At 40.0% G+C, this 27,142-nt stretch overlaps 2 protein-coding genes across 6 annotated transcripts in view; one reads left to right on the top strand and one right to left on the bottom strand.

Moving 5' to 3' along the window:
* Nucleotides 1–9,365, bottom strand: part of LOC127588109 (vascular endothelial zinc finger 1-like) — a 288,931-nt gene extending 279,566 nt beyond the window's left edge. For all 3 annotated transcript variants that reach the window (XM_052046677.1, XM_052046678.1, XM_052046679.1), the window contains exons 1-2: nucleotides 9,252–9,365; nucleotides 1,980–2,734 (exon numbers count right to left, since the gene is read on the bottom strand). In XM_052046677.1, the coding sequence (XP_051902637.1) occupies nucleotides 1,980–2,734; nucleotides 9,252–9,284 (788 nt within the window). In that variant the 5' untranslated portion in view covers nucleotides 9,285–9,365. The remainder of the gene's footprint in view (nucleotides 1–1,979; nucleotides 2,735–9,251) is intronic.
* The window catches only part of LOC127588095 (unconventional myosin-XVIIIa-like), a 109,888-nt gene continuing 84,966 nt past the window's right edge, over nucleotides 2,221–27,142 (top strand). The window contains exons 1-7 of one of the 3 annotated variants that reach the window (XM_052046655.1): nucleotides 2,221–2,329; nucleotides 12,502–13,533; nucleotides 24,612–24,668; nucleotides 25,145–25,232; nucleotides 25,335–25,441; nucleotides 25,523–25,699; nucleotides 26,869–27,079. In XM_052046655.1, coding sequence (XP_051902615.1) covers nucleotides 12,571–13,533; nucleotides 24,612–24,668; nucleotides 25,145–25,232; nucleotides 25,335–25,441; nucleotides 25,523–25,699; nucleotides 26,869–27,079 — 1,603 coding nt within the window. In that variant the 5' untranslated portion in view covers nucleotides 2,221–2,329; nucleotides 12,502–12,570. Of the gene's footprint in view, nucleotides 2,330–11,650; nucleotides 11,938–12,501; nucleotides 13,534–24,611; nucleotides 24,669–25,144; nucleotides 25,233–25,334; nucleotides 25,442–25,522; nucleotides 25,700–26,868; nucleotides 27,080–27,142 lie in introns of those variants that run through there. The other 2 variants (XM_052046654.1, XM_052046656.1) reach the window with 2 other exon arrangements.

Raw genomic sequence — 27,142 nt, 5'->3', positions numbered from 1 at the left:
CCACTTTCAAATGATTGGTAACATGGAATGGAGTTCTCAAATGTGCAGTATCACATGATCACATAGAAATGTAATTACCATTACCATCAATATTGAATAAAATCATACGTACGTTTCCTGTTACTTTTATGAGCTCCACTGCGCACATCCGTATGTTGTATGCTTGCTTTGAGGGGCTTGTGTGGGCCCTTAAAAGTTGTGTCAGTGGCAGTTGATTCTCCACAATCAATCATGCATGATTTAGTTTGGCCTAGTTTCAGGAAGCACCACACTGAGATGGTGTACCATTACATTGTACACTTGTTTACTTTCAGGAAAGTGGCCGTTGACGCTGACATAGCTCTCAGATGGATGTATTTGCTTGCATAAATACTAAGTGAATACTAATGTCATACAAGTATTTCGGATTCAGCCTCCTGGATTTTTGCTGCTGAAAGTCCGGTGCTAATTTTACATAGCGTCTCTCTCGGGACGAAGAGAAAATGTAGGGCACAAAGTTAGTTCAACTTTATGAAGGCTGAACCCAGTTGAAATGTTTTATATCTGACCAAACCAACTCATATTTGACCTTTACTCTCGAATGACCTTCAAAAATAAAATCTTGTTTTATTCCACAATTAAATATTACTGGAATCTGAACTCTTCGTTTCTGGAAAGGCTAATGTGAAACAACATGTTTATTTGCATTAAAATGCCATTTTCAGATTGCTTGTCCGATGCTAAATTTCGGTTGAAAATAAACTTTTGGAATGAATGTGCCGTCATGCCAGTCCTTCAAAAGTAAAAATGAGTCACCTTATTGATGACAACAGTTATCATCCATTCCTTAATTAAAAGGACATTCCCTGAGTGAGACTTTGCCTTGTTGACCTTTAACGGCGAGTCCCTTGCATTGATAATCTCAGTTTGGCATGGATCCACCACGGACAGCTGGATAGTTTTAGCTATCCAGAACTATCTGGGTGAATAAGGGCGCTTGCGTTGGCAGTTGCTTGAGAGCCGGAAAGATTCAGTCTGCTGCATTTTTTAAATTTTTTATTGCCTATCCAAACAAATGAGAAGTCACATTGAAACTTCTCAGTCCGATGAACCGGAACTTTTTTGTTGCTTTTTTTTTTTTGGTCCCAATCCAAGAGGAGCAGGCAAAATAGAGTGCAGTGGATGCCAGCAGATCAAGCTAAGTGGCAGTGACTCAGTGCCCTTTTCTTCAGTGCCCATTCTCACTTTCCAGCATGCAGACAAATGCCTTAGCCACGTCACTGGAGGCATGCCTGAAAGTGGCTCACATACGAGCGTCACGGTGTAAGCACAGGCAAATGGGGCGCCACCTTGGTAGCATTAATATGCGCTGCTCATTAGATGAATGATTAGATAAATAATGCCAAACACATCAAAAGATTCGAAAAGTAAGCAGGTTGCTATTCTTTTTTCTACATAGTCCTAAGGTGGCCACTAATAAAAGTCTTTGCAAACAAAGAAGGGGACTGATGAGAACTATATTTTATGTCCCATTAAAACACACACACACACACACACACACACACATGTATTTAGCTGAACAAAAATAACAGACTGACAGCGTAAATGTATACATTTAAATATTTAAATGTATTAGGGCTGTGGAAATTGGGTTAAAATTTGGAGTAGATCTGTCAATTTAAGGATCAGGATGTAAGTAGTAAAGCCTAGTTTGAATCACAAATCTGAAAATGGATACTTTTCTCATTCTGCTTTTTTGACACCAGTTCAAAACACGACTGTGAGACTTCTGATTGGTTTGGTGCTGTAGGGTCACCCCCCTCCAAAAAAAAAGAAAAAACAAAAGAAAATTATCGCATTAAAGCACTTAACCACAGTTCCACAGTTTTCTCATTCCATTCTGATAAGATGATCAGGAGAAAAAGGAGTACTTTGGATACTGACAAGAAAGGTTTCGGAGTTGACTGTGCAATTTATTTTCTTAAAATGTTCAACCTTACCTGGAAAAACCTTTCCCACAGACGGAACACACATAGGGCTTATGGACTCCACCATCATGAGACCGAACATGGTAGGTCATTCGGTCCTTCCTTTTAAACCGCTGGTGGCAAATGGGGCACTCGAAGGGCTTTTCGTCCGAATGGGACAGCTTGTGGCGATTCAAATGGTAAACATCACGGAAGGCCTTGCCACACATCTCACAGCCATGGTTTTTCTTGACAGGTTTGGCAGGTTTCTTCGGGACAGTCTGCTGGTGGTGCGGAATGTTGCCCATTGCCGAAGTCATGATGCTCGCTCCCGAAGAGACGGACGTGGTAGCTGTGGAAAGGATGCCCGCCGCCGTGGAGATGTAAGAAACATTTCCGTTGTTCTCTCGCTGCATCGTGGAGATCATTGGCACCATGGTCGGGGCCGTCTGCGCAGTCTTCTTTGGCCGCGACACCATTTTGATACCTGTGTGGCTGGACTCATGGCGCCGTAGGTGGTAGCTGTCGCGGAAGGCTTTGTTACAGTAGCCACAAACAAATGGTGTTTTGCCTTTGTGCTCCTTCTTGATCACAGGCATGGGTGGCCGTCCACCTCCTCCGCTGGCCACATTGTCTTTAAGGAGATCGAGAGCAATGGAAGGGTTCTTCTGGTCGATTTGGATGGGAAGCACAGGCTTTTGGTCAATTGGTTCACTTCCTGCATTAAGAAGGGGCAGCAGGCTGTTCTGAGCCACCTGGTGCTGGTGGTGGAGGGCTTCATTAGCCTGCTGGTGGAATTTAAAAAGAAAAACGTAAAGAAGAGGAAGATGGCAACATCACAGGAATGTGTTTCAATCATGTTTTTAAAAAGCCGTTTTTGTACATTTTTAACATTATTGAATTTGGTGATTATACATTAAACGAAATTAGCCAATGAAGTTAATGCAGTCCATCAGCAGGTAGACATTTTAGCAAATACGCATTTCCATTGCTTCCACGGAAATGTATTCTGTAAAATACAATACATTTTGGGTCAAAATAAGCTTTAAATCCGTATTTAATCCGAGTCGTTTAAAGTCATATGAATGAAATCCTGAACTAAAATTGAAATTGAATTTTATGAGGGTGTTACAAAACAGAACTATTTCACCTCAAGATGACAGTGGCAGTATCCAAATGGATTACTTTCCAAACCCTCAGAATGCCAATGATAGCTGTGTTTTGGTCAAAGGCTAACGGTTGAGTTCTAATTTGACAACTGTGAGAGCCAAATGGGCTCCAGACTTTTGAGAGGGTTTTTCAGTAATGAAACTGACGCCACATTACACACCAATACAAAAGAATCCAAATACTGGACCCCTCCCCCCCAAAAAGAGATCCAAATATGACCCCGCTGATTCATCCAATGACCGTCAAACAAACATTCCAAGCTAGAGGCATAACAGAGTGTAGGATGCCACCAAAAAGACCATTATTTTTGCAATCGAACAGCAACACATTTGCGGGTCAAGAGAGGTCGTAAAAAGCACACATCTAGGTTATAAAGCACAATGGAAAGTGGCACAGCAACTCACTACTTTGTGGCCTTGCCCGCAAACACATCAGACTTGATATCCTCATGAACCTCATTAGACCTTTTGGTGGAAAGTGGTAAATTCTGGAATTATTCTGACTGACGATATTAACTGTCCAGATCCAATCACAAGAAATCCAAATTTATGGTCACTTTCATGCTGCAATAATAAATTCTGAGATTTCAACAAGAAAGAAAGTTCATAATGTCAATTGGCAAACTTGAAGGAATTATTGGTAGAACAGTGGTGAGGGGGGGGGGGGTTCCCCCCCATGTACACTGGACTGTACAATTCAGTTTCATTTAAATTTTAGGTAAACCCGACAATTAATTTTCACATAATATTTAGTCTCTTGTAAAATATATACTTACAGGTAAATACAAGTTTTATTCACCTGTTCTGATGTGCAATATATCTATTATTAACTCTTCAGTACCAGCCAATTCTGGACCAAGTCTGAAAAGACATTTAAGAATGTCTTTGGGAGTGAATTAGTTAAATAGTGAGTGAGGTAGCTCTTTTGCTGTCCTGCATTTGTTTATTATTGTCCATCATGTAACAGTGCCATGCAATAGGAAAATATACCTTTTAGGAATTAAAGAGAAAAATAACTTTTAAATGACCTGAGGCCGACTATGTTCCTGTATTTTCGTGTTGGTCATGATGGTGTTACTTGGAGTGCTAAGCATTTATTTTTGGAAAAATACAATTGAGAAAACCTGCCTTACCGTATAACAGTAGAGAACATTTCATAACATGTGAGCCAATATAAAAATGGTAGTACACTCAATGCCATTAGCTCGGTAAAACAGTTCCTGATGCAAAAAAAATAAAATTGTTGTCAACCAGCAGCAAGAATGGCCAAGGTGAAATGCTTGACCTTTCCCTTTGAGGTTCAATCATCCATCGAGGAAGGCCAGCTAAGAAAGAAGTTGCAAGAGTAAAAGGTTGGGGCTCGGAAAGAAAAATGAAACGCACAATGTCCTCCTTATGCCATCTAGCCTATTGTGAAAGACACAAATCTGAGCAGTGATGCACTAGGGCCGCAGCAGGGGTGCTTTGTATGCTCATCTTCATTGATTTGGCTCATCTATTCATGAGCCGGGGACATTGTTTATCCACACACCACTCAGCGAAGCTCGCAGTCAGTTTGCAGGGGAACCTGGGAGGGGAACTCATGCAGCTTGCCACCAAGCGCAGCCATTTCTCAAAGCACCTGCTCACACTTGCCACCTTCCAGGATTAGTCATCATAATGCAATGCTACCCCGTCCCACTGGCGCGCCGGGCGTTGTCGGGGTGCCGTTTGGGTGGCGGGGCGATGCTGTGGAAGCTTGTGCACACATTGCACGCAGCGTGGCCCCGATGCAGAGGTGCAGGGCCCGTTACAAGCTGCTGTGCGTTCACGCAGCTCTGACCATTTTGACACAAATGCGCCCTGGCAACTGAGGCTGCTCGCTCATAAATAACATCAAAATGGAGGGAGTGTCCTGACGGCTCCACAGGCCACTGTAGACTTGAACAGCTCTCGCAGTCGTGAGTCCGATTATGTGCCGTCTTGCCTCCATCTTTTGTGTCTCACTATACAGCTGCTTGGCATAATCCCATTTTGGACCAAAACAAAGGCCATGTGAAAAATGGTAGAAAGGGGAGGAAGGGAGGGAGGGAAACGAGGGAGAGCTGCAGAAATCACTGTTTAATGTAAAAAAATTACTTCAGTTTTGCTTGTAAAAACTATTTGTTTGGTCTTCATTTGCTCCTGATTCTTAAAGTGTTCCTAATCAGAATTCTACAATCCACAGTCACTTTACTGAACGCTAACGTCTACAAATTATTGGGAAGTATAATTAGGAATAATGTATGCAAATTGAAATACAGCTAAAAGTACTTTGCAAATCCCGAGCTGTCATTTAAACCAACAAACAAGAAAAAAAAAACCTAAAGAGGCAAAATAAGGCCCTGAATTTTCATTTATTTTTACATGAATTTGAAATGCCAACACGAGTAGTGTGACAAAAAAGATGGTCACTCACATCACAATGCAATTTTGTTTGACAATTATGGATGGATGGATATTAACGTCGAGCAAGTTTGCTACAACAGAGAACACGCAGATGCCAGTAGCTTATTGTTAGTCACCATAGCAAGCATGTGATGATATACTTAAAAACATGACATCATCACCTCTGCGGCAATATGAATCCAACTACCTCCGGACATTAAACATTCAAAAAATATCATATGTCGGCTTTAGAAATGTTACACACATTTCTTGGAAGATGGATCACAACCACCATCACACCAATAAGCAGTTTGACACTCAGGCTTTTGATTAGACTACATTAGTTCACAAAGACTGGCAGCAAACATTTGAAGCTCAAATGTGTACCTGAAGAGCCCTATCAGTGAAGTTGTTTAGCTGTGCCAAAACTTATTTTTACAACCTCAAACTAACTCACTTTTAAACACTGGGGACCCATGTTGATTTTGTCTGTGTACTGGGATAAAAATAAGCTCATGCCAGAATCTAAATAATTTCCTGAGCTGTCCTGACCAAAGAAAATGTTCTCGATGACCTCCACTCAAAACATAATTTCGAAAAACACCAGACCTGAAAATGAGCAGACAAGAATCTGAATGCATGATTCAGAAATGTATTGCTAAGCAGATGCAAAGAGCCTTCGCGCTGAGTCTTGTGAATCCCATTTTCCAGAATGACACTACAGGTGTCAGAGGAGGAGACATTAATATTCTGTATAAACAGTCTACTTCCTGTGTGTCTCACACACACACGCACACACACACGCGCGGCTGCTTTCCATTCAGATACACTGGACTAACAGACTTTAGGCTCTTTCACACCCCAGGAACAAGAAAGTTTTGAAGGAATATCGGAATATTCTCGTGGATTTCTCTGACTCACAATTTACAGACTATAAACACGATTCTGGATATAAATGATTATAAACAATACAAGTGTACTGTACATAGAGTTTTGGGGCACTCAAAGTGTAAAACATGACATTTGGAACAAAATGTACTTTCTGTAAGAGTGTTAACTGTTCACGCTGCATAGTTTCTGAAGTATTACAAGGCACCCGTCTCATGTTTCTTACTATTACGAGAGGTTTGCAGTTTTAGACCCAGAGGAGGCACCGCTAATATTTGTGCTTCAAGAAGGTATTTGTGCAAATATTATGGCCGCTGCGTACAAAACGATTCAGTATGGAATTCAAAATGAATTTAAAATGACTCGATATTTCCAGAGGGTATACGGTCAGTATTCCTCAAAAATAGAACAGAACACATTCTGAAGCTCGTGTTGCTCCTCTTCCACTGGGAGCCTGAATTTACAAAAGACTGAAAGACAAAGTAACAGTGTGCGGTACATAATGCAAGTGTGGATACTGGCGTCTGGCACGATGCCAGATATTTTAAAACAAGCCACACTGTCCATCTGTCTTCATCGTCCAAAAAGTAAAGCACTCCAGAGGCACACCAGAACAAAAAAAAAAAAAAAAAACATCAAACTGACATGACAGAGTGCGTTAACACATAGCAGGATAAAGTACTTCATTGTGCCAAGGCTCATATTCTTCATACTAAAAAGACAAGCAAATTTATAACTTATTAAAACTGCAGTTTAAAAAAAAGGATGGTGAGCTCAAAGGCATAGCCGATCCCAGCAAACTTCTTTTCAACAGAAAAAAACTTTTTTTTTTTGTTTGTTTCAGGGGAGGGAAAAGGCCTTTTGGGGAACATTTCTGTGTGCCTATACAAAATGTGGTAAAAAAAACTAATTAGAGCTTTAAAACATTTATTTTGGAACTTATCCTTTTGTTTTGTCAGCTAATCGGAGGAAACCCCTTTCTGATTATCTGACAAGTGTCAATTAAAAATATCCACCAATACACTTGGACAAGACTTAAATTGCACAAATAGAAGATTGAGCAGTAGAATACGTGGTGTACTTTACCAATTAATGTCCACCTCCTCCCCAAATATGTATCTTTTATTGGCTATTTTGAAGCATTGAAAGTGCTCATTCCACGTCACCCCCCCCCCCCCCCCCCAAATTCCAAAGACACGGTGGCCATTTATCACGTTCCAACTTGCACTATAAATTAAGATAGCTAGAAATAGATGACTGTTACTGTTTTGGCGGAATATTCAAGACCATTTCTTTCAGACCCATACCAGTACAAGTATTCACTCTTTCAGTACTCACTGATAGAGACCAATACCTGCGGTACCTTTTCAGATATAACATTTGATTTAATACAATGATAAAGCATTGGGAACAAAACATTTCTTTCTGACACAGAAAATGATTTTACGATGTGTGAAACTGCCGCAGTAGAATGCCAATTGTTGCTGAGGATGATTTAATGTCAGACGTTCTTTACGTTAAGTATCGGTGCTCTGTATCGGCACCCTCAATGAATATTCGCTACCGAAAAATAAGGCCAATACAGTACCTGATACCGGGTTTCGATAGGCATTCATCCCCACAATAAAATATCTACACTCTGATTCCCCCCCAGTGTTGCTCAGGGATCCTTGTGGGCATATTACCTGCATCTAGAGATCGCTATGGTATGCAGCCCTCAGTTAATTTCAGTCAGTAACAACGCTCATTTATATTCACGTACAATTTGAGAGAATTTCTAAAATGGACTCATGAATGCATTCTCTGATATCCAAACCATAACTTTAAACATTGATATATACACCAGAACACCACAAAAAAATGTTCACTTGCTTAGGCAACGTCATCTGAATCTGTCACGCTCATAAAAATCGCTCGTTTAATTGTATGTATACGAGCAGGAGAACATCGTGTTCCGCGTGATTTTTAATTCCGGGGCAATTCAGCACTCGGAGTCGTGCTGAAAACAAGAAATGAACCAGCATTAGCCGATTCGTAGCTAGTGTTAGCCGATGTTGTGTGCATAGTTTGAATTCCTTTCCGCGACGCTCAGCAGCATAAACCGACAAATAAATGGATAGAGCCCGGGCCTTTCAGTTGCCAATAAGTTATTGCAATGTCGGTGCTTGGCGAGTCAGGTCGACTCCGTGGCGACCAATTACTTTCATGGAGTTTTGGGTGAACGCGATGCAGGTTTTCCGAAACACCGTTAGCTAAGTTGGCTAGTGAACGCTCCAGTCGCTGCGGGGGGAAAGTTGGCCGCGAACCGCCGTTATCAGCTGCAGAGATTTTTCGAAGCGCACACAATTACTCGGCGTTCGGGACTGGGAAAAATATTGTTTTTCATATTTGTGGCAAAATCCCGCTTGAGATTTCATGATCAGTGGGCATCCGAAGAACGCGTTCCTACAGGGCTCAAGCTGCTGTGTGTGTGCGGGTTGATTGTAACGGTGCAGTGCCTCACTTGAAATGATCCCGCATGTTTGGTTGGGATCGACTTGGAAAACAAACTTCAGAGAATAAACTCGGCATTTTGCGACAGCACTCGGCTTCTCCAAATACACGGCAGATATTAAACAAATCGCGTTTGTCATCTCCTCTTGGAGGATGATTTTTTGTTCAAGCGTCAATCCCGACCCTCACAGCTGGAAGCCAGGATTCATTTACCATTGTTTTGCTTGCTGACTTGTTCTTCGCACTACTCGTTTCAAAACTGATTTTGCCGCCAAAAGACTCAGTGTTTACAGTTTTAGTTTTCCCCCGTGCGGGCAATAGCAGTACCCTCCCGAAGCAGTAAACTTACTTGGAAAAGAAACGTACTCCAGCTTGCCTCCATTTCCACACTTAGTAATTCTGTAGGAAACCTAGTAGAAGCTTACAACAAAGCAACCAAACATGGCAGCTGATACAACTTCCGGTAACCTTAAGGGTAATACCATTTTACAAAGAACACGGGGGTATGAGAGTTTAATGTGTTAGAATTGCGCATGTTTCAAGTTCTTAAATCAAATTATATATTTTTTCAATATAAGTTGTATATATTTTGTAAATTCATGAATTGCTTGAGTAATAATTTACCCACCTCACGTCTCATGCAATGAAGACTGTTTTCAAAACTTCCCCATTTCATGTGTCTGCTGATTCTGTCCATGCATATTTTATTGACTATCCGCGATGTCGCATGTGCTTGTTTCATGGATGTTTTATGAATAGTCCCTCGATGGATGAAAAAAAATCTTTAAATGCCTTTGCTCTTTTTATATCAACGATTTAATGTTTTTGCTTTTATCGATTAAAAGCGTTGGCTCGATCAAAAGAGCACTGCGACTCCCTCTGACTTAGCCTTTCTTTTTCATTCTGAAATAGGGATGAATGAACTCTTGGTTGTGCACTGTGAAGTACTATCGTTCATATCAAGTATTCCTTAGTCTTTGCAGAAAATATTCTCATTACTATGCAAGTGTGACACTTTTGTGAGATTGTTACATGCACCTGTGCACAGATTAAATATTGAAATAGCCTACAATAATTAATCTTTCTGCGATGAGCAAAACCATTTTTTCTAGAGTGCTTTTGGAATATACGGGCCTCTGGTGATTCTTTTTCATTCTGAAATAGGGATGAATGAACTCTTGGTTGTGCACTGTGAAGTACTATCGTTCATATCAAGTATTCCTTAGTCTTTGCAGAAAATATTCTCATTACTATGCAAGTGTGACACTTTTGTGAGATTGTTACATGCACCTGTGCACAGATTAAATATTGAAATAGCCTACAATAATTAATCTTTCTGCGATGAGCAAAACAATTTTTTCTAGAGTGCTTTTGGAATATACGGGCCTCTGGTGAACATTGAAAACTTTTTTCCCACCTTCATTACAATGAGAACTTCACTGAGAATAATTTAGGTGTGGTTAGCATCATCTAGCAGCAGGCAGCACAAATGTCACTCTTTGATTTAGTATTTCCACAAAAGACACCAAAACCTGAATGGTGATAGCACTGTCCAAAGCATTGAGTATTCCAGGTCTACACTACTTGCACTTCACTGCAGCGTAAATGCAATAAAACACAAGTTTGAAGAAGAAACATATGCGTGGTGGGCCTATAGCATCCAACACAGCTTTCTATCCAATATATTACCCACATTTCTACTGCACTGCTGCTTCATTGTTGGACAGTATTAATTTCTGAGTAACATATGCCTCAAACTGAACTGTCTGCTTTAGATTTTGTATCAGGCAACAACAAATCTCTAATATCTCAGATTTGGTCTGGGTTGTTTTATGATCACACATTTTACAATCTGGAAAGATTTTTCATAATATCCTTCCATCCATTTTTCATACCACGTGCCCCGTTCAGGTCACAGATGAGCTTGAGCCTATCCCAGCTGACAAATCAATTTACTATACACTCACATTGATACATATGGACAATTGAGTCTTCAATGAAACTACCAAGCATTTTTAGGAATGAGGGAGGAAGCTGTGTGTATGTATAAACCTATTTTGAATTCATTCAAATTCCAACATAAAGATTATACAAATCATACATAAAATGTTAAACTGTATGATAGTAACTTGTAGACCAAAATAGCTTGCTTGTTTTTATCTAAACATGCGCGTTTGTTCAAATTGACCAGCAGAGGTCACTGCTGCCCGACTCCCCTCATGCGACGTTCATGTACCGGTACTTAGAATTTCAACACGTCGCAAACGTGTAAATTTGAGCTTTACATTTCCAAACTTCATGTAATATTTTAATGGAGTACACAAAACCGTTAAATTGGAAGCGTCTCTTATGAATCTTTTATCTTTATTTATTTATTGACTTATCTTTTCTTATTTTTTTCTGGATATACCTACTGTACGTGCATATGTGTATTTTTGTTCAGTTTTGGCACATTAATTTTCATATCAACCACATAAGAACACAATACCTGAAGGCTGTTGAAGTTTTCTTTATCTTCTTGCTAAATATTTTTTTACCTTATAGTGGATTGTGCATGCACCAGGAGTAAAATGTATTTTATCTCATATAAATTCAAGGAAGAAAATGCCGAAAAGGTAAAGGTGACAACAACAGTTACAGGTAGGATGTTGTCTATCGCTTGTAATGTAGACCGTTATACTGTACTATATTTGTACACCCTCCACTGACATCCTTCCCTGAGGCCATCGGGTTTTTAATGAGGGCAAAGCAGCTTAGAATTATATCCCAGCACTGACTGGGCATTTCGCAGGACAAGATAGAAACACAGTTTTGGAGCATGTAGTCAATTCTCTACTGACAAAAAGGTTAATATAATAGAATAGAAATGCATACTAGGTGCGAGTAGATTTTGTGGGGAAATGCTGTATGGTTATTTTTTTTAATTAACTTTTTAAAGTGCCTTATCGTGACCTGGGAAACACGACGACAACGTGATTTTTGTCTTTTTAAGTTGGAAAAAAAACGATGAAAGGGATGGTACATACATCAGCAAGGCAAGTTCATACATTAATTATTCAAATGCTATGATTATTCTGCTGTTCATAAATGTTGAGTGCTGTGTGTCACGGTGAAACTGATATATTTTAGGTCGTCTGCATGAGAGACGATTTCATATTTTATTGTGTCGTGCAACAATGCTTTTAAGATCAATGTAGGGCACTTTTCAGGTACACTTGCACACCCGGATAGAATCCAACAAATGAGCGATGTCAAATGTTCTGCCAAAGATAATATCAGAGACGTTTTCATTGAATCATTCACAATATTGTCTATCTATCTATCTATCTATGTATCGTGACGATAGTGACAGGTTGGACAACAGTCAACGGTCATTTCCATTACTATGGGTGTGATGCATCTGTTGTCTTGATCAATTATTTGTTTACTGACACACAAATTCATTTTGCTTTTGCAAATCACTTTTATTGCATGACAATATTTTCGAAACTCTTCACAGAAGTATTTGTTGTATGGTCTCATTCATGAACAATGTTTTTTTTTTTCTCTCTGCCTTCCTCTTCCTCACTGCTCTCATATTATACTGTCGATGCTCTCAGGTGCTTGATGAAGATCTGCCCTTTTGGATTGTAAACACAATTTGAGTCAAGAGGCTGTAGAAAAAGTCCATGATGTTTAATCTGATGAAGAAAGAGAAAGAGAAGGAAAAGGACATTGGCAAGAAGGAGAAAAAAGACAAAAAGGAAGACAAAAAGAAAGAGCGCATGTCCCAAGCCGAGTTGAAGAGCCTGGAAGAGATGAGCATACGCCGAGGCTTCTTCCACCTCAATCGGGGGAGCTCCAAGAAGGAATCAAGGAGCAAATTGCAGATATCTGGTCCTATTCCTATCAAGGTGACAAGTAACCCGGATATCAGTCTGGCAGACTTAGATGCTGAGCGCCTCGGCAGCTGTGACACCTTAGCGCAGGATGTGAGACCTGTCGAGGAAAACAAGGGTATCGACCAGGAACAAATACGCAGCTCTGTAAAGGAGAGAGCAGCTAAGTTTGGAGAGCTAGCAAAGTTGAATTCTGGAATCGGCCCGAGGTACCCGGCCCTTTCCCAGAGGAACAATGCATTTGATACGTCAAGAGTTTCTGTTCAGAAATCAAAGCCACAATATTTTCGCCAAGGAAGCAAACCTCAAAACATATATCGGGTACACATACCTGAACTTGTAGAAAAAACATTCCCTGGTGTCGACTTAGAGTTGCCGGCACTGGTTGCTCCCCCAATACCAAATCCCAGAGAACTGAAGCTAAAGCGACGCAACACGGGCGATTTTGGCTTCTCTTTGAGGAGGACCACCATGTTGGACAGGCAACCTGATGGAGACGTGTATCGGAAAGTGGTGCACTTTGCAGAGCCCGGTGCGGCGACCAAGGACTGTGCTCTGGGCCTGGTGCCAGGAGACAGACTGGTGGAGATCAATGGGATCAAGGTTGAGAACAAGAGCAGGGATGAGATCGTGGAGATGATCCGACAATCTGGGGAGTCGGTGTTACTCAAGGTGCAGCCCATTTTGGAACTGAGTGAGTTGAACCGTAGCTGGCTGAGGACATCGCAGGGACCATACAAGGAAGGCTTCAGTGTAAGTTGCATTCTTTTTTTTTTTCAATTGCAATTTATCTTTCCTAGAGGTAATTAACATCACTCACTTTCAACTCTGCTTCTCAAAAAAAAGTGTGTGTCATGATAACATGACACATGTCATGCATATACTGTACATGTGCACATCATTTTTTTTCTCTTTCTCAAAGGAAAGTATGACACCTGACATGGTTAGACATGCCATATGGCATGTTTATAGCACATCAGATCAGGAAACAAATCCAAAATGAACAGTGCCATGTTACAGCCGGCAACACGTCACAGTGATTACATGAATTGATTGGAAAAAAACCCAAAAAATAAAACGGTGGTCTACACAGTATGCCATTATTTTGATACATAATCATCATATTTTTTTTCAGGGAACTGGATGCCTTTGACATTTTCACAATGAATATTTATCCACACAGCCTAATAGAATGAAGGAAAATGAACATTCAGGGGGCTTGTTCCTTGAATGTTAAAAGGCATCATGCATAAATAATATTTTCCAGTAACTTCACTTATAATTTGCATACATTTATGGATTAAATGTAAATATAATTCAAATGTTAAACCGGTTATTCGTGTCTTTTTTGTTGGAAGTGTTAAGGTACCCACAAAGATGTCATTTTATTCAGCATGTTTTTGTTTTTTTAATAATCATTGGATTTATTGGTTGTTGGAATTTTTTTTCTAAATTTTAGTTATCACAATATCTTTGCAAACGATTGTAGCAATATTTTTTACAAAATTTATTAAATTCCCAAGTCACATTGAATTGATTCAATGATATCAATCTCTAGTTGACATCATGACATGCAATACAGATTATCCCTTTCTTCCAGACCAATAGTCTTGATGAATGTGAAAATGAGTACACATCCTGTCTCTGGCAGTTGAACGGTGGCTTTATTTCATATTTATGTGTAGAACAGAATATACGTTTTCCAGTGCCAGGGTATAAAATAGATATGAAGCAGAGTGTCATCGTCTTGGTCCAAGTGTGTTATTTAAGGCTACTCCGCATCTGATTGTGGATGTTCTTTTTTTTTTAATTAAAGTATAAGGCATCGATGCAATAATTCTGATCTTGGAGATGAGTTTGTTAAAATACGGTCATGCATTTCTGCCTGGTATTCATAGGGGATTGTGTGTGCTTTCAGAGAATGTTTTCTGGTGTGTATATCTAATCCCCCCATCCCCCTCACCCCCTTTGACACCAAACAATGGGATGCTAATGTGGACAACGGCCCAAACGCGACAGTCCAGGGCCATATGGTCTCTGGTTGGCTGCCTATTCACTTCTTTTTATGTGGATTATCATGTGTAACAATAAGGGGCGTGTCAAACATAACTCTTTATTTGACGGTACACCTGAAATTAATCCTTTTATAGGAGCTCACCATGACACGTTTTCAAAAACAAAAAGAAAAAAACTATCCCTCAGCCTTTCTAAATATGTGCCTTTGACTCTTGACTTACACTAATACACAAACGGTATCGACATTTAATTGTATTTAAATAGAAGTAGTTCTTTTCTTGGTGGAATGATATATTTTACAACAGCATATATAGTCAGTCATGAGCTTTACATTGGAAACATAATATTTCAAACCCGATTCCATGATTCAACATTCAAGCAAAACATCCTCTCACATATTTCCGTGGGCCATAATTTAGCAATGAAGACACACACAGATTGTTCTTGTGAAAATGATACCATCCAACCAAAATCCCATCTGGTGTTTACATTTCATCTTTTAAATCGATTCACATCATTAAGCTCCTCACTCTGTCCTACATCTTAATGATCATCAGTAGCCAGATAATTTAAAGAAACTACAAAAATGTACTTGAGAGGCTGACCTAGAACCAGCTGCACTATTTATAGGTGGTTATTATAAAATCTTGACTCTGGATCTAGAGCAGATGCGTACCACATGCGCTGCATGAATATGGCTCTATTTGCAATTTCAACATACTATTTAATATAATCTAATTGTCTTTTTGTATCGTTTGCTGCAACTGAATTTAATACGCATTTGAAATGGTGGGGGGGAGCTTGTTTGAGAATATACCTGGAAACTGAGGAGCATTTCGAAACTTGTACTTCATGTATGGATCTTACTTTTAATATGATTTCACGAGGGTATAGTTATGTAATGATTGGTTGGGTGCATAGAAATGACCTTGTGATGGGTTACGAGGCTGCCTGGCAACCAGCAATGACTATGGAATTGCTGTTCTAAAGACGGGAACAATTGCGCTGCAGCTATTAAATAAAAAAAGAGTACCGACTTTCCCTTTGATATTGTTGCGATGGATGGATGGATGGATGCTAAAGTACCCATGATCAACATCCCACCTTTACTCGAGACTGTTCATCTGGGGAAGGAATCTGACTTTCTCACACTGTTGAAATAACCTATATTTAAAATAATTCAAGCCTAGCTATTGATTCAGGCCCAACATTTTACCCATAGAAAATTAGATTGATGAGTGCCCCCCGCGACCCCCCACACTCACATATTTCCAGTTGAGGACACTTTTGTCCATAAGGTGGCAGCCACACAACAGCTGACAATAACTACCCTCATGCTGTGATTTTGTTGGTTCTGCTTGCACAGAATACAGGTGTTTCTTAATATAATCCTTTTTTACATTTTTAAAAAATGTCTTTATTTTTTAAAATACTCTCCCAATATTAATTGGAGGGCGCTGAGTTTAGCACTGTCACCTCAGTTAATGTAATCATTAAATAATTCAAATGAAAAATCTGAACAATTAACAACAACAGTGACAACCAAAAAATACGTAAATGTAATTCAGTGAGTGGCTTGTAGACTAGAAATTGCATAAAAAAAACAAAACATCTTTATTTTAACTAACATGAACCCTGTGTTAAAATGTAAATTCCTTCATTAGAAGACACAACTGAGTGTCCTCTGAAGTGAAGATCTGTCACTCAAATGGTGGTGTATGACCAGTCATGCATGTTCGCAGGACATGATTTATCCTGCACAACACAGCACGCATTTGTGTGCCATCTTCTTGTTTAAACACAGAAGATACAATTTTGCTGAACATCAATTATATATACAGGCATCCCTTTATCTTTTTTTATCATCATCCATGTTATATTTTTCTCAAAATTTTCCCCTTTACATGACCAATGTTGACCCAAAAGTTACAAATGAGTTTGCATGCTGATAAGATTTGTTTTTAATTTTGCCCTTGTCGATATAAAAACATTGGGTTTAGCCATTCACTATTGTCAACCTTCCTTTTGCAAACATAAAATAAAAACTGACAAATGTTATACCGTCCATGACATTTGGACTTTATGTATGTGAAAATAGTGGCATTTGTGTCCAGCTAATGCTGAAAAACATGAATATTTGTCATCCTACGGTTAGCCAGAACTGGGTCAGAATCAATATGCATGTTTTATGAGTCTTTAATCTTTACTTTACGCTAAGCATGTGTCAACCAACAGCTTACATAGTGTTGTGTCCCAGTATCTGACTACAAGGATTAGCAGACTGTATACATGGTGGACCAAGTCAGCCATGTGTTGGCAGAGTGCTAATATGTGAGCAAGAATATTCTTCTTTTAGCAAATGTAAGTATAAACCAAATAAATGGGAAATAATCCAAAGCATGTATTTCCAAGTTTTAATTTTATTCTTATTATTTTGAAATCCGATAACCGTGATTGGAATTAAATTGAAATGACCACATGATTGTGCTCATTAAAATCTTGACTGCTCTAATCTATCCAGTGTAAAATATAAAATGACTGTCTCACTCTTCTTGAATTGTCATTGTGCGTGACATATTTGTACATTTGTTAATGGTTCCCTCTCGTGGTCAAGTGAGTGTACAGCATATTCCAATTAATTAAGCAAAAACAATTTGAGCTCCAGAAATGGAAGCTAATAAAAAAAAAACAATTACCAAGTGGCAGGTAGCGATAAACGGAATATCTGAGTGAAGGAGACCCCTTCTTTGATGGTCTGTCACCAGGGAAGAAGGTGGCAGGAGTGTATTGGAATGATTACGCAAATTCTATTCATAGACTTTCTGTGTTCCGGCAGCTGTCCTCTCTCACTGCCCAACTCCTCACATTACACCCCCTGGCCCCCCTACTCTTTTGACTACAGGCTTGGGCCACTTTGACACCGCCTTCCAGGATGCCCGTGCCCCTCTCTCACGAGGAGTCTTTGTAAACTCTTTGTCGACTCGGTTCTGACACTACTTCGGCCCTTGCTTCAGTCACTGGAGGTTAAGAGATTGGAAGGTTAAGCAGGCCTAGAGAGAAGGTAATGGACTCGGGCCTCAGCGTGTGCTGGAAAGTGTGGTTTGCTGGTACATGGGTGCATGTGCTCTGCTTCGGAGTGGGCTCTGATGGCATTTCAGGATGGCCTCTCTTGTTGCTGAAACTATTAATAGGTGGAGACTGATGAAACTTGGGGGTAGCTGACACTATTGATATTTACTTTCAATGAAAAAGGACACAAAGTGCATTTTCACAAAATAATCAAATGGGAAATTCACAAAATGCTATTTGGTCCGATTTTGAAACTTTGGAAGTTTATGTCCTGTGCATGTGCTTTCCCTTTTGAGTCAAATTAGCATGGATGGAGCTAGTCTTAATATATTTGAGTTCCAGGGATGCTTGTTTTGATTTTTACCAAATCAAACACAGTTGTTCTTTTTATCTTCACATTGCTACATTCTTTTTATTTTGACAAGAGTTCGTTGTGTAGAAAGATTATTCAGTATTGTGATTCTAGTGCATCGAGTCACCCGAAGTAAATGCTAATGATTTGGCCTCGTACGCATGGTTGATTTTGAGAAATTGCCTCATGTGTGCACGTTGCAGGTTTTCGTGAGAGTGGCTTGAAACTAAGCTATCATCTCATCTTGTTTTCTCATCATATCTTTTGTCCTCAGTGCTGCATGGTCCCACTGCCCTGTTGGTCAATGGGCCGTTGTGTGCAGAATTGTGCTTCATCATATCCCCAACTGCTCCCATCACCACGACTGAGCTCATATCCTCTTCTTGTTTTGTATCGTCAACATTGCATACATTTATTCTCTTTGCCACCAGCTTGTTTCATGCCGTCTGGCCCATCACCATGGCGTACAAATCACGCTTTTTATTTTGGGAACAAAAGGGAAGTTTCGCTATTCTGTGTGACTTTTCAATTAATTAATTCATTCATTCATTTTATATTTCATTTTTGCATCTTACTTCATTTGTCACATTTCACTTGAGAAAGGCTTTGCTGTGGGTTTGATCTGTTGTGTTGATTCTTCTTGTGTAGGTTAAAGTTGAGAGCAAGCCAGATGTAAGTGCCTTTTAAATATATTCTTTGACACATGAACTGGAATGATGCTCATTTGAAAATGCCTTCTGAACTGAAACAAATGATGCTTCTTCCGGTTGTTCTGGAGAGTTTAGCCAGCATGATGAATTTTGGAATGATGATAACAATTTAAGGATAACTTTGGTGTCGGATTGAGTAAAATTCAGTGTTTTTATCTGGTATCTTTTTTCAATAATAAAATCACAATTGAGTATATTGACTTTAAAACTTTTTTTTTAACTCCAGTTTTGAAAAACCATTTAAGCAATAATCTTCTCTTCATGAGCCAACTCAGTGTTGATGAGCTAATGCCATAAATATTTGTGTTTCGGCTAGATGCATTTTCATTGTCATCTGAATCATTTAATTAAGGGATGCCCAAAGCCAGCAGTTTGCCAGGAAAAAGCAATTAACTGAAACTGCTGAATGTAATGAATTTATTGCGGACACATTTCTTTTAACGACCCTTTTAAAGACACCTTTCCACCAAGCAGTACAGTCAAGTTTGGCTACCACTGGTCATGTTGGAACAATCCCCCGCTCCGCTCCCCTGGTCTGGCAAGGGTTCCCACCATCAAAATTGTGCTCCTCATCAAACTGAGCTGACCTGCACATCTTTATACGTATAAACAATATATTCAGTCGACAGAACTGAGCAGATTTTTTTTCCTGTTAGTTTTGTGATCAATCCACATTACTGCTGTTTTGCTCTATTTGCATCCAGCCTAATGTAGATGCTAGTCAGCCACAGGCAGTTACTAAACCTGCGCAAGACACAGGGAGTGCATCATCAGCAGAAGACACCAGCAATAACGCTGCCATGGGTGGTCCAGATGCTCCAGGAGAGGGGCAGAAGTCCGGTGGTAAAAAGGTGGTGAAGGTTATGAGAAGAGTTGTGAGGCGTGTTGCTCCTGCGGCAACGGACGAGCAGAACCAGCTGGCTGTGTCCGAAGCTGCCAAAGCTACCGCTGCACTTAAATCTACCAAGTCTTCAGTGGAGGACAAGGATGACATCTCCATGGGCCTGACCAGCCTAATGGGCAGAGGAAGAACCAAGGAGCACCGGCCTCGCACACGCACACAAGATCGCAAAGAAGACATGAAAGAGGAGCTCAAACAGGAGGAGGATAAGGGAGAGGAGGAGAGAACGGACACAACAACAGAGGACTCCGCATCTGCAGCTGTACTCAAGAGCACATCACCAAATACTGTCCCACAAAATCCGAACCCCTTTATACCAGCTGTAGGCTTCATACCTAAACCCGACCCTTTGGCCCCACCCGCTGGCTTCATTCCCGCCACAAAGCAAACTCTCTTGATTCCTCCACTTGGTTTTATCCCCGCCAGAAAATCCAGTCCAATTCCCCTAAAAAACAATGGTCTAGTGAGGCCTGCAGGTTTCATTCCGGTCCCAAAAACAAATCCTCTGGCACCTCCTGCAGGGTTCATCCCAAAACCTCGCCTGGTAGCAGTGAAGAAACCAGAGGTACAGACTGAAAGAACTGCATGTTTGCCACTTAACCTCTGAGTGAAGCATACTGGGTGATAATAACAGAGACACGACAGCTCATAATATTTACCCATCAAACACAAGTTAAGTCTTGGCGACCTGATAATGGAACCTGTATGAGTCATCTTTAAGTTCATGGCAGTATTCTTCCTTTCTCAGCGTTGCAAAAAACATTTCCTCTCTAAACATATTCATTGACAAAAAAAGATCTCTATAAAGAAGCCTTCTAGAATTAATGCTCACCGAGTGCACAACGCTGTTTATGATCAGTCCAAACCTCATCAGAGGGTATAATGGTGTGCTTGTTGCCCAATCCAGTCAGTATGTGTAAGCAATTAGGCATTGAGCTGTGACTCTTTAGTGTCACTCTTTGCTAGTGGAACATTGCATCTGTGCCAGGAGAACCATCTCTGAGGCAAAGCCTTGCAAAGAAAATACCTTTTTATTTTTTTTATCTTATAAATCACGACCGCATCTAAACATGTTGTCAAAATAACCTCCGGATACGAATTGTGATTACAACTTAGCTATGTCGAAATATGTATTGGCTCTCCAACGAATTCAATTTGCCCAACCATTTTACTGATGTTACTGAAGTACTGGTGGGTAACTTCTCACTACCGTATTTTCCACACTAAAAGGTGCACTGGATTCTGAGCTGCACCTTCAATGAATGGCGTATTTTGTAATTTTTTTTCACCCTTTGGGCGCACCGCATTATAAGACGCAATCTACAATGCATCCACTAGATGGAGCTACGCTCAAGGAAATGCAAACAGAACGATCAGATGTCGCTAAAACTCATCAAATGAAGCAGCGAAACAGTTCACTTAACCAACAGAAAGTTATAACATTGACCCGTTAACATTGAACTCTCTTGCCGCTGCTCTATTTCTGTGTCCAACTGCGTAACCGATCGCCTTAAGTTTGAAATCTGCGTTGTAAGCATGTCTCTAGCAAGGAGCCATTTTGCGGTCGAAATATTACCGTAATGACCATACACAAGGCGCATCGGATTTTAAGGCGCGCTGTGAGCTTTTAAGAAAATTTGAGGCTTTTAGGTGCTCCTTTTAGTGCGAAAAATACGGTATATATAGATATACAGTACCTGTATATATTGTTTTTATTGAACGCATGAACGTAACGTAGACAAAAATACAAAATGTGAACGTGTAAATTCAGATATTGTCCAAAAACATCCCTTATAAAAATCACTTTGAAAACATTGCATCTGTCTGAGGCCGCAGAGACTGTTTGGTCATGTAACTGCCTGGCTCTCTTTGATTGGTCAAATGGATTCAAACTCCAGTTGTAGTTCCGTTGCACTGTTAAATTCGAATCAAGTGACAGCTCTCAAGATGTCAACGTGCGTCTGGAATGAGCAAGCCATAATAGATGGAAAAAAAAAAGACAGTAGAAAGTCGAACGTAGTTTGATGTAACAGATTAAAAGTACTGTTTGTGTCTACATAAGGCTGGCGAGAAGATGCAAACACTGCACAAAAATGTCCAAGCTCAAATTCAAACCCATACCATTTGACCGTTTGTCATGCTAACCACATGCATACATCAGAATGTAAACCTATCATTCATTGTCCATTCATTGATCATTTATTCCTGTCTGTGTGCATGATGTGTTAAACTGCTACATAAAGGAGTTCCCTTGTCCTACTGTGGCTCCCAATGGCAAACCATCCCCTTTTGTATCCCACCAGGCTCATTCCACATCGAGTGAACAGGTGTGTTTGGATTTGTGTTCATCTTTACATTTTCTGCATTCCCAAAAAATTAAAATTCATGGATGCATTTTCTTGCATGGACTTGCTGGCCCTGCATTTGCAGGTCTCACAGGTCACTCCTACTGAGGAGGATTACATGCGTGTGAAAAGGATCTTCACCATCACTAGCACTGATGTAAGGTCTCTCTTCCTCGGCTTGTTTTCTGCGTCTGCCCTTGCCATTTCTCGCACTGGGCTACTCTGTACCCTCGCCCAGCTTGAGGGACACATCTGCTCATGTTACTCACTTTGATTCTCTCCTCTTTCATCTCAAACCGCTTCAAACAACAAAGCGTGTGACGGAAAAGTGGTTAGGATTGCACGACTGTTTGTGTTTTATGTTGTGTGTTGTGTTTATTATTTTACTTTATGTTAACTGTTTTGTAAAGCGCTTTGTTACAGCTGCCGCTGTTGTGAAAGCGCTATATAAATCAGAATGTATTGTATTGTATTGTATTGTATTGAGCTGTCCCTGACCTTCCACTCACAGCAAGCTTTTTAATTAGCGGGATGATCCCTGACAATGTGAAATCATTTCACGGTTCTCAAATTTTGGGCATGACTTCTAAAAGTTGCTTGGAAGCATACCTTACATTACGCCGCGTGTACTGTAGAGAATTGTGAGATGCTAACAAAGAAGTAACCGTGGAGACTATTGCTCATTAGTTCAATTTTAGAAATGAACAGCATCTTTATAAATAACAATGTAATCCCTCATAAGAGGATATTTTACTCCAAATAAATATTAAAATCATATCTAAAAATGATATGATTTTCAATGTCTAATAGACAAATGTGAACATTTGAAAGCATGGAATTCAGGGCACGGGATGCAATTATCTGTGCAGCCAATGTGCCCTGTTTGTGAAGCTTGTCACAAAAGGGCTCCATTGTTGTATGTCGCTGGAGAAGCTCGAGCAGGCATAATAACGCCTAAATGAACATAATGCTTAAATCAACATACTGCAAACAGTAGAACATGTTACGGTACGATATCTGCGCCGCTGGAAAGGCATTGAACTGATTCAGTCGAGCGTTTCTTGTCTTCCTTTGAATGCGTCTGTTTTATTGCTTTGCTGTGGTTCAAAAGGAGCAGAGGTGCTCAACCTTGCCCACTGGTATGATATGCAATGATGACATTGTCTGGTTATTTCTACTCTCTGCTTCCCTCGCGGGTCGTTGGATCTCGACATGCTGCCGTCGTCTTTGATGCTTGAATGGCTAGCGTGCGAGAGGACCCAAATCCTCTCAGGTACAACCTGTGTGACTGACTGCAAGCTCTGTGTTCTACCTCCACTCTGTGCCAGAGATCGTGGCTTTGGTTCATTATTTTTGAAGCGCTGCTTTGTCTGCACCCACCTGCTGTCTTTATCCTAACATGGCCGTCATTGGATGACTTTTTTGTCTGAAAAGACGGGTTGTGATTATGAATATTCTGATGAGTATTTTAAATGTGCCGTAGATATCTTTTGGCTTTACTCTTACTGATCTTGTTGTTTCCTGTGCTCATCATAGTGAATAACGCATTTTTCTTTGAAAGACTTCTTGTGTTTTGAAACCAAGGAGGTATTGAATGGATCAGCTCAGGAGCGGGCCAATCATTGCGTTAAATAGTTGTGTAGATTCGTAGATGAGGTTTAAAAAAAAAGTAAGATTAAGATTAAGATATCCTATATTTGTCCCGTAATGGGGAAATTTACAGTCAGAGTTCAGAAAGGAAACCACTAGGTGGGGAGAGGGAAAAAAAAACTCAGAGGATAATATATGTGCAATTGTTTATTTAAAATGAAGGCATTCTCATCTTTTTTCATAATAGGTTTGTTGATGAGTAACCAACCAAATGTTTTATTTAGTACAATAAAACATGTTCAACGCATAAAATCATGTACAGTACAAGATATGTTTTAATTGGACTTCAATATATAATTACTAAAAACAATCACTTAAACAATTATCTACTAAGATATAGTATATTAATGCAAAGCAATACATTATTAACAGCAGCAACATTATTGGACTCGTGAAATGCAAATGCATTGGTGGGCCGCAGTGAAAGACAGGCTACATGTGACCCACTGACCATTCTTGCAATCCCGGGTTAGATGGACTCTCATTTGTCAGCCTCGAGTGTTTTCGAGCTCACACGATTTTGTAACGGCACTTCGTTATCCTGAAGTGGTATATTTTTTCTGATGGATTGAGCGCACCACATTTGGCTTACTAATCATGACTAAAGATGTTTGCTGTGACAAAGTACTGGGAGATCTACTTTTGAATTCTTCTCATCCTTCCATATATGGTCAATGATTTTTTTTCGGTTTTTCTGCATGAAAAAAAAACCCCAATTGCGTCATGTATTGCTCTGTTCGAAAATGACTGTTAATGACTTCTGAATTTACTTTTTTCCCCTTCTCCAGCCAAAGCTTTCCGAGGACCCCGTGACCATTCTACAAGCATCACACTTAGCAGCAAAGGTTAGACAATTGTGTTTTTTTTCTAATTTCATATTTAATCACCATTACCAGAAGCAGTATCACGTTTATAAAAACACATACCCTCCTGTGCACCAGCAAGGAATTTTGATAATATCTACTGTTTTCCCTCTTTAGATCTTCTCCAATCTTTTGTAAATTGTGAGCACTTTTTTTCTTAAATCTGAGACATCTTTTAATGAATATGTTTCACTGACTCTCATTGAGTTCAAGGCCTTTTTCTTTGCCCTAGATAGCACTCTGAAAGAGGTTTCCGTCAAGGAGGGTTGTATAAAAAAAGACAAGATGATTTAAAAAAAACTCCCACTACCAACTGCTGTGCTGAGTGCATTTGGACATTTCCATCAAGGATCCTTTTCAGTTCAATAATTTTTAACGAAGCAGTCATGGCTGTGACCGTTTAATGTTATTTGTAAGCTGTAGACTCTTCAATCTTGATTTGTTGCCTTTTTAAACAGGCGAAGAATGAAACAAACATCGAATCTGAGAGAGCCTGGTACAACACTGAAAAAGTGTGGCTTGTCCACAAGGATGGTTTTTCTTTGGGTGAGTAAAGGTTCTCTTTTCTTAGCATTTCATTTCATGTAAAGAGCTACCAGGGTCCATATATTTTTCATAACAAGAGGAATTAATGCTCTGGTATTGCAGCAACTCTGCTCAAGACAGAAGCGGGGAGTCTGCCCGAGGGGAAGGTGAAAATACGCTTGGACAGTGATGGATCTTTATTAGACGTAGATGAAGATGATGTCGAGAAGGTACTAAATCATTTCATCACCTATGAAGCACATCAGTCAAAAACGACGCCGGGTGAAACTTCTCATGACTTTCAACGTCAGGCAAACCCACCGTTGTTTGAGCGAGCCGAGGACCTGGCCTCTCTTCAGTACTTGAACGAGTCCAGTGTGATGCATTCCCTGCGGCAGCGTTACGGCGGTAACCTGGTGCACACCCATGCTGGGCCCAACATGGTGGTCATTAACCCCATTAGCGCTCCTTCCATGTACTCGGAGAAGGTGAGCTGCAGCGAGCATTCAAGGGACATGACGTTATTTTTTATTAGGATTTCCGAACGTTAAAGTGTCAAAGATAAATCAATTTCTGCTGTGTTCTTTGTCATTATTACCATGCAAATGATGCAGCCTGATAGGTGGATGATTGATGATCGACAGATGTATTAGGACATTGACATACCTGTAATAATGCTACAGGAAATTGTATTATAAAAGCATTACATTCAACAGCACCAGTATGTCAGGCTCAAGTTTTGGGGCTAATTTAATGCCAGACCAGGTTTGGAATTTCGTAGTTATTAATTCGTCAGATTGTTTGGTGGCTAGTATACACAATTTTCTCCTTTGTGCGAATACCCCTCACATCAAACTATGAAATGAAATGTCTGAATTCCAGAGCATGCCAAATTCAGGGAGCTCTTTGCAAGGACCCTTCTTTTGGCAAATATTTGTAAAGGTAGACTTTGTGGTACAGACCTTGCGTTAAACCTTTGGGAATGGGATTGAATGTACCATATTTTCCGGACTAAAAGTCGCACTGGAGTATAAGTCGCATTTTGGAGGGAAATTTATGTGATAAAATCCAATCCTAAGAACAGACACGTCATCTTGAAAGGCAAATAAAAATAAAAATAGAGAACAACGGGCTGAATAAGTATGTTACAAGCTAACGTTACATGACTCATAAACAACAAAAATGCCTGGTATGTTCATATTAAGACTTATTCAGATAACTATTGCAATAAAGAACATGCTAACAAGTTTACCAAACCATCAATGTCTCTCCAAATCACGAAATCCAAGTCTGCCAACTCCGGGGGTAGAAGATGTGGTGCTTCCTATTCTACATCGCTTACGTCACTCATTGTCGACTTATCAACACAGACCTAGAGCGCCCTCTTGCGGTTTCAGCGTGAAAATAACATGTGAAATGATATAATGTGTTAATAACTTCACACATAAGTCGCACCAGAGTATAAATCGCACCTCTGGCCAAACTATGAAAAAAACTGATTTATAATCCGAAAACTACGGTAATGATTAAGTGGGATTCTTTATGTTACAGCTCAATACCTTTGTCTACACGGTGAATCTAATGGAATAGAACGCACGGAAATGGTTGCCAAGGAGTCACTCTTCACTTCTATTTCCGTTTGTCTTTGTTCTTACAGGTGATGCAAATGTTTAAAGGGTGTAGAAGGGAGGACACAGCCCCCCATATTTACAGCTTGGCTCAGTCTGCCTATCGGAAGCTCTTGACCACTCGCCAGGATCAGTCCATAGTCTTACTGGGCAAGAGCGGTAGTGGCAAGACTACAAACTGTCAACACATCATTCAATACTTGGTCACTATTGCTGGCAGCACCAACAAAACATTCTCCAGTAGGTTGGAAAGGTTCAAGCCTGTAAAAAAAAAAATAAAAATAAAGGAATGTCACCATTTTT

The sequence above is a fragment of the Hippocampus zosterae genome, chromosome 16 (assembly GCF_025434085.1).
Source record: "Hippocampus zosterae strain Florida chromosome 16, ASM2543408v3, whole genome shotgun sequence".
NCBI lineage: Eukaryota > Metazoa > Chordata > Actinopteri > Syngnathiformes > Syngnathidae > Hippocampus > Hippocampus zosterae.
Note: the sequence above shows the minus strand (reverse complement) of the source record. Positions and strands in the feature narration are given on the sequence as shown.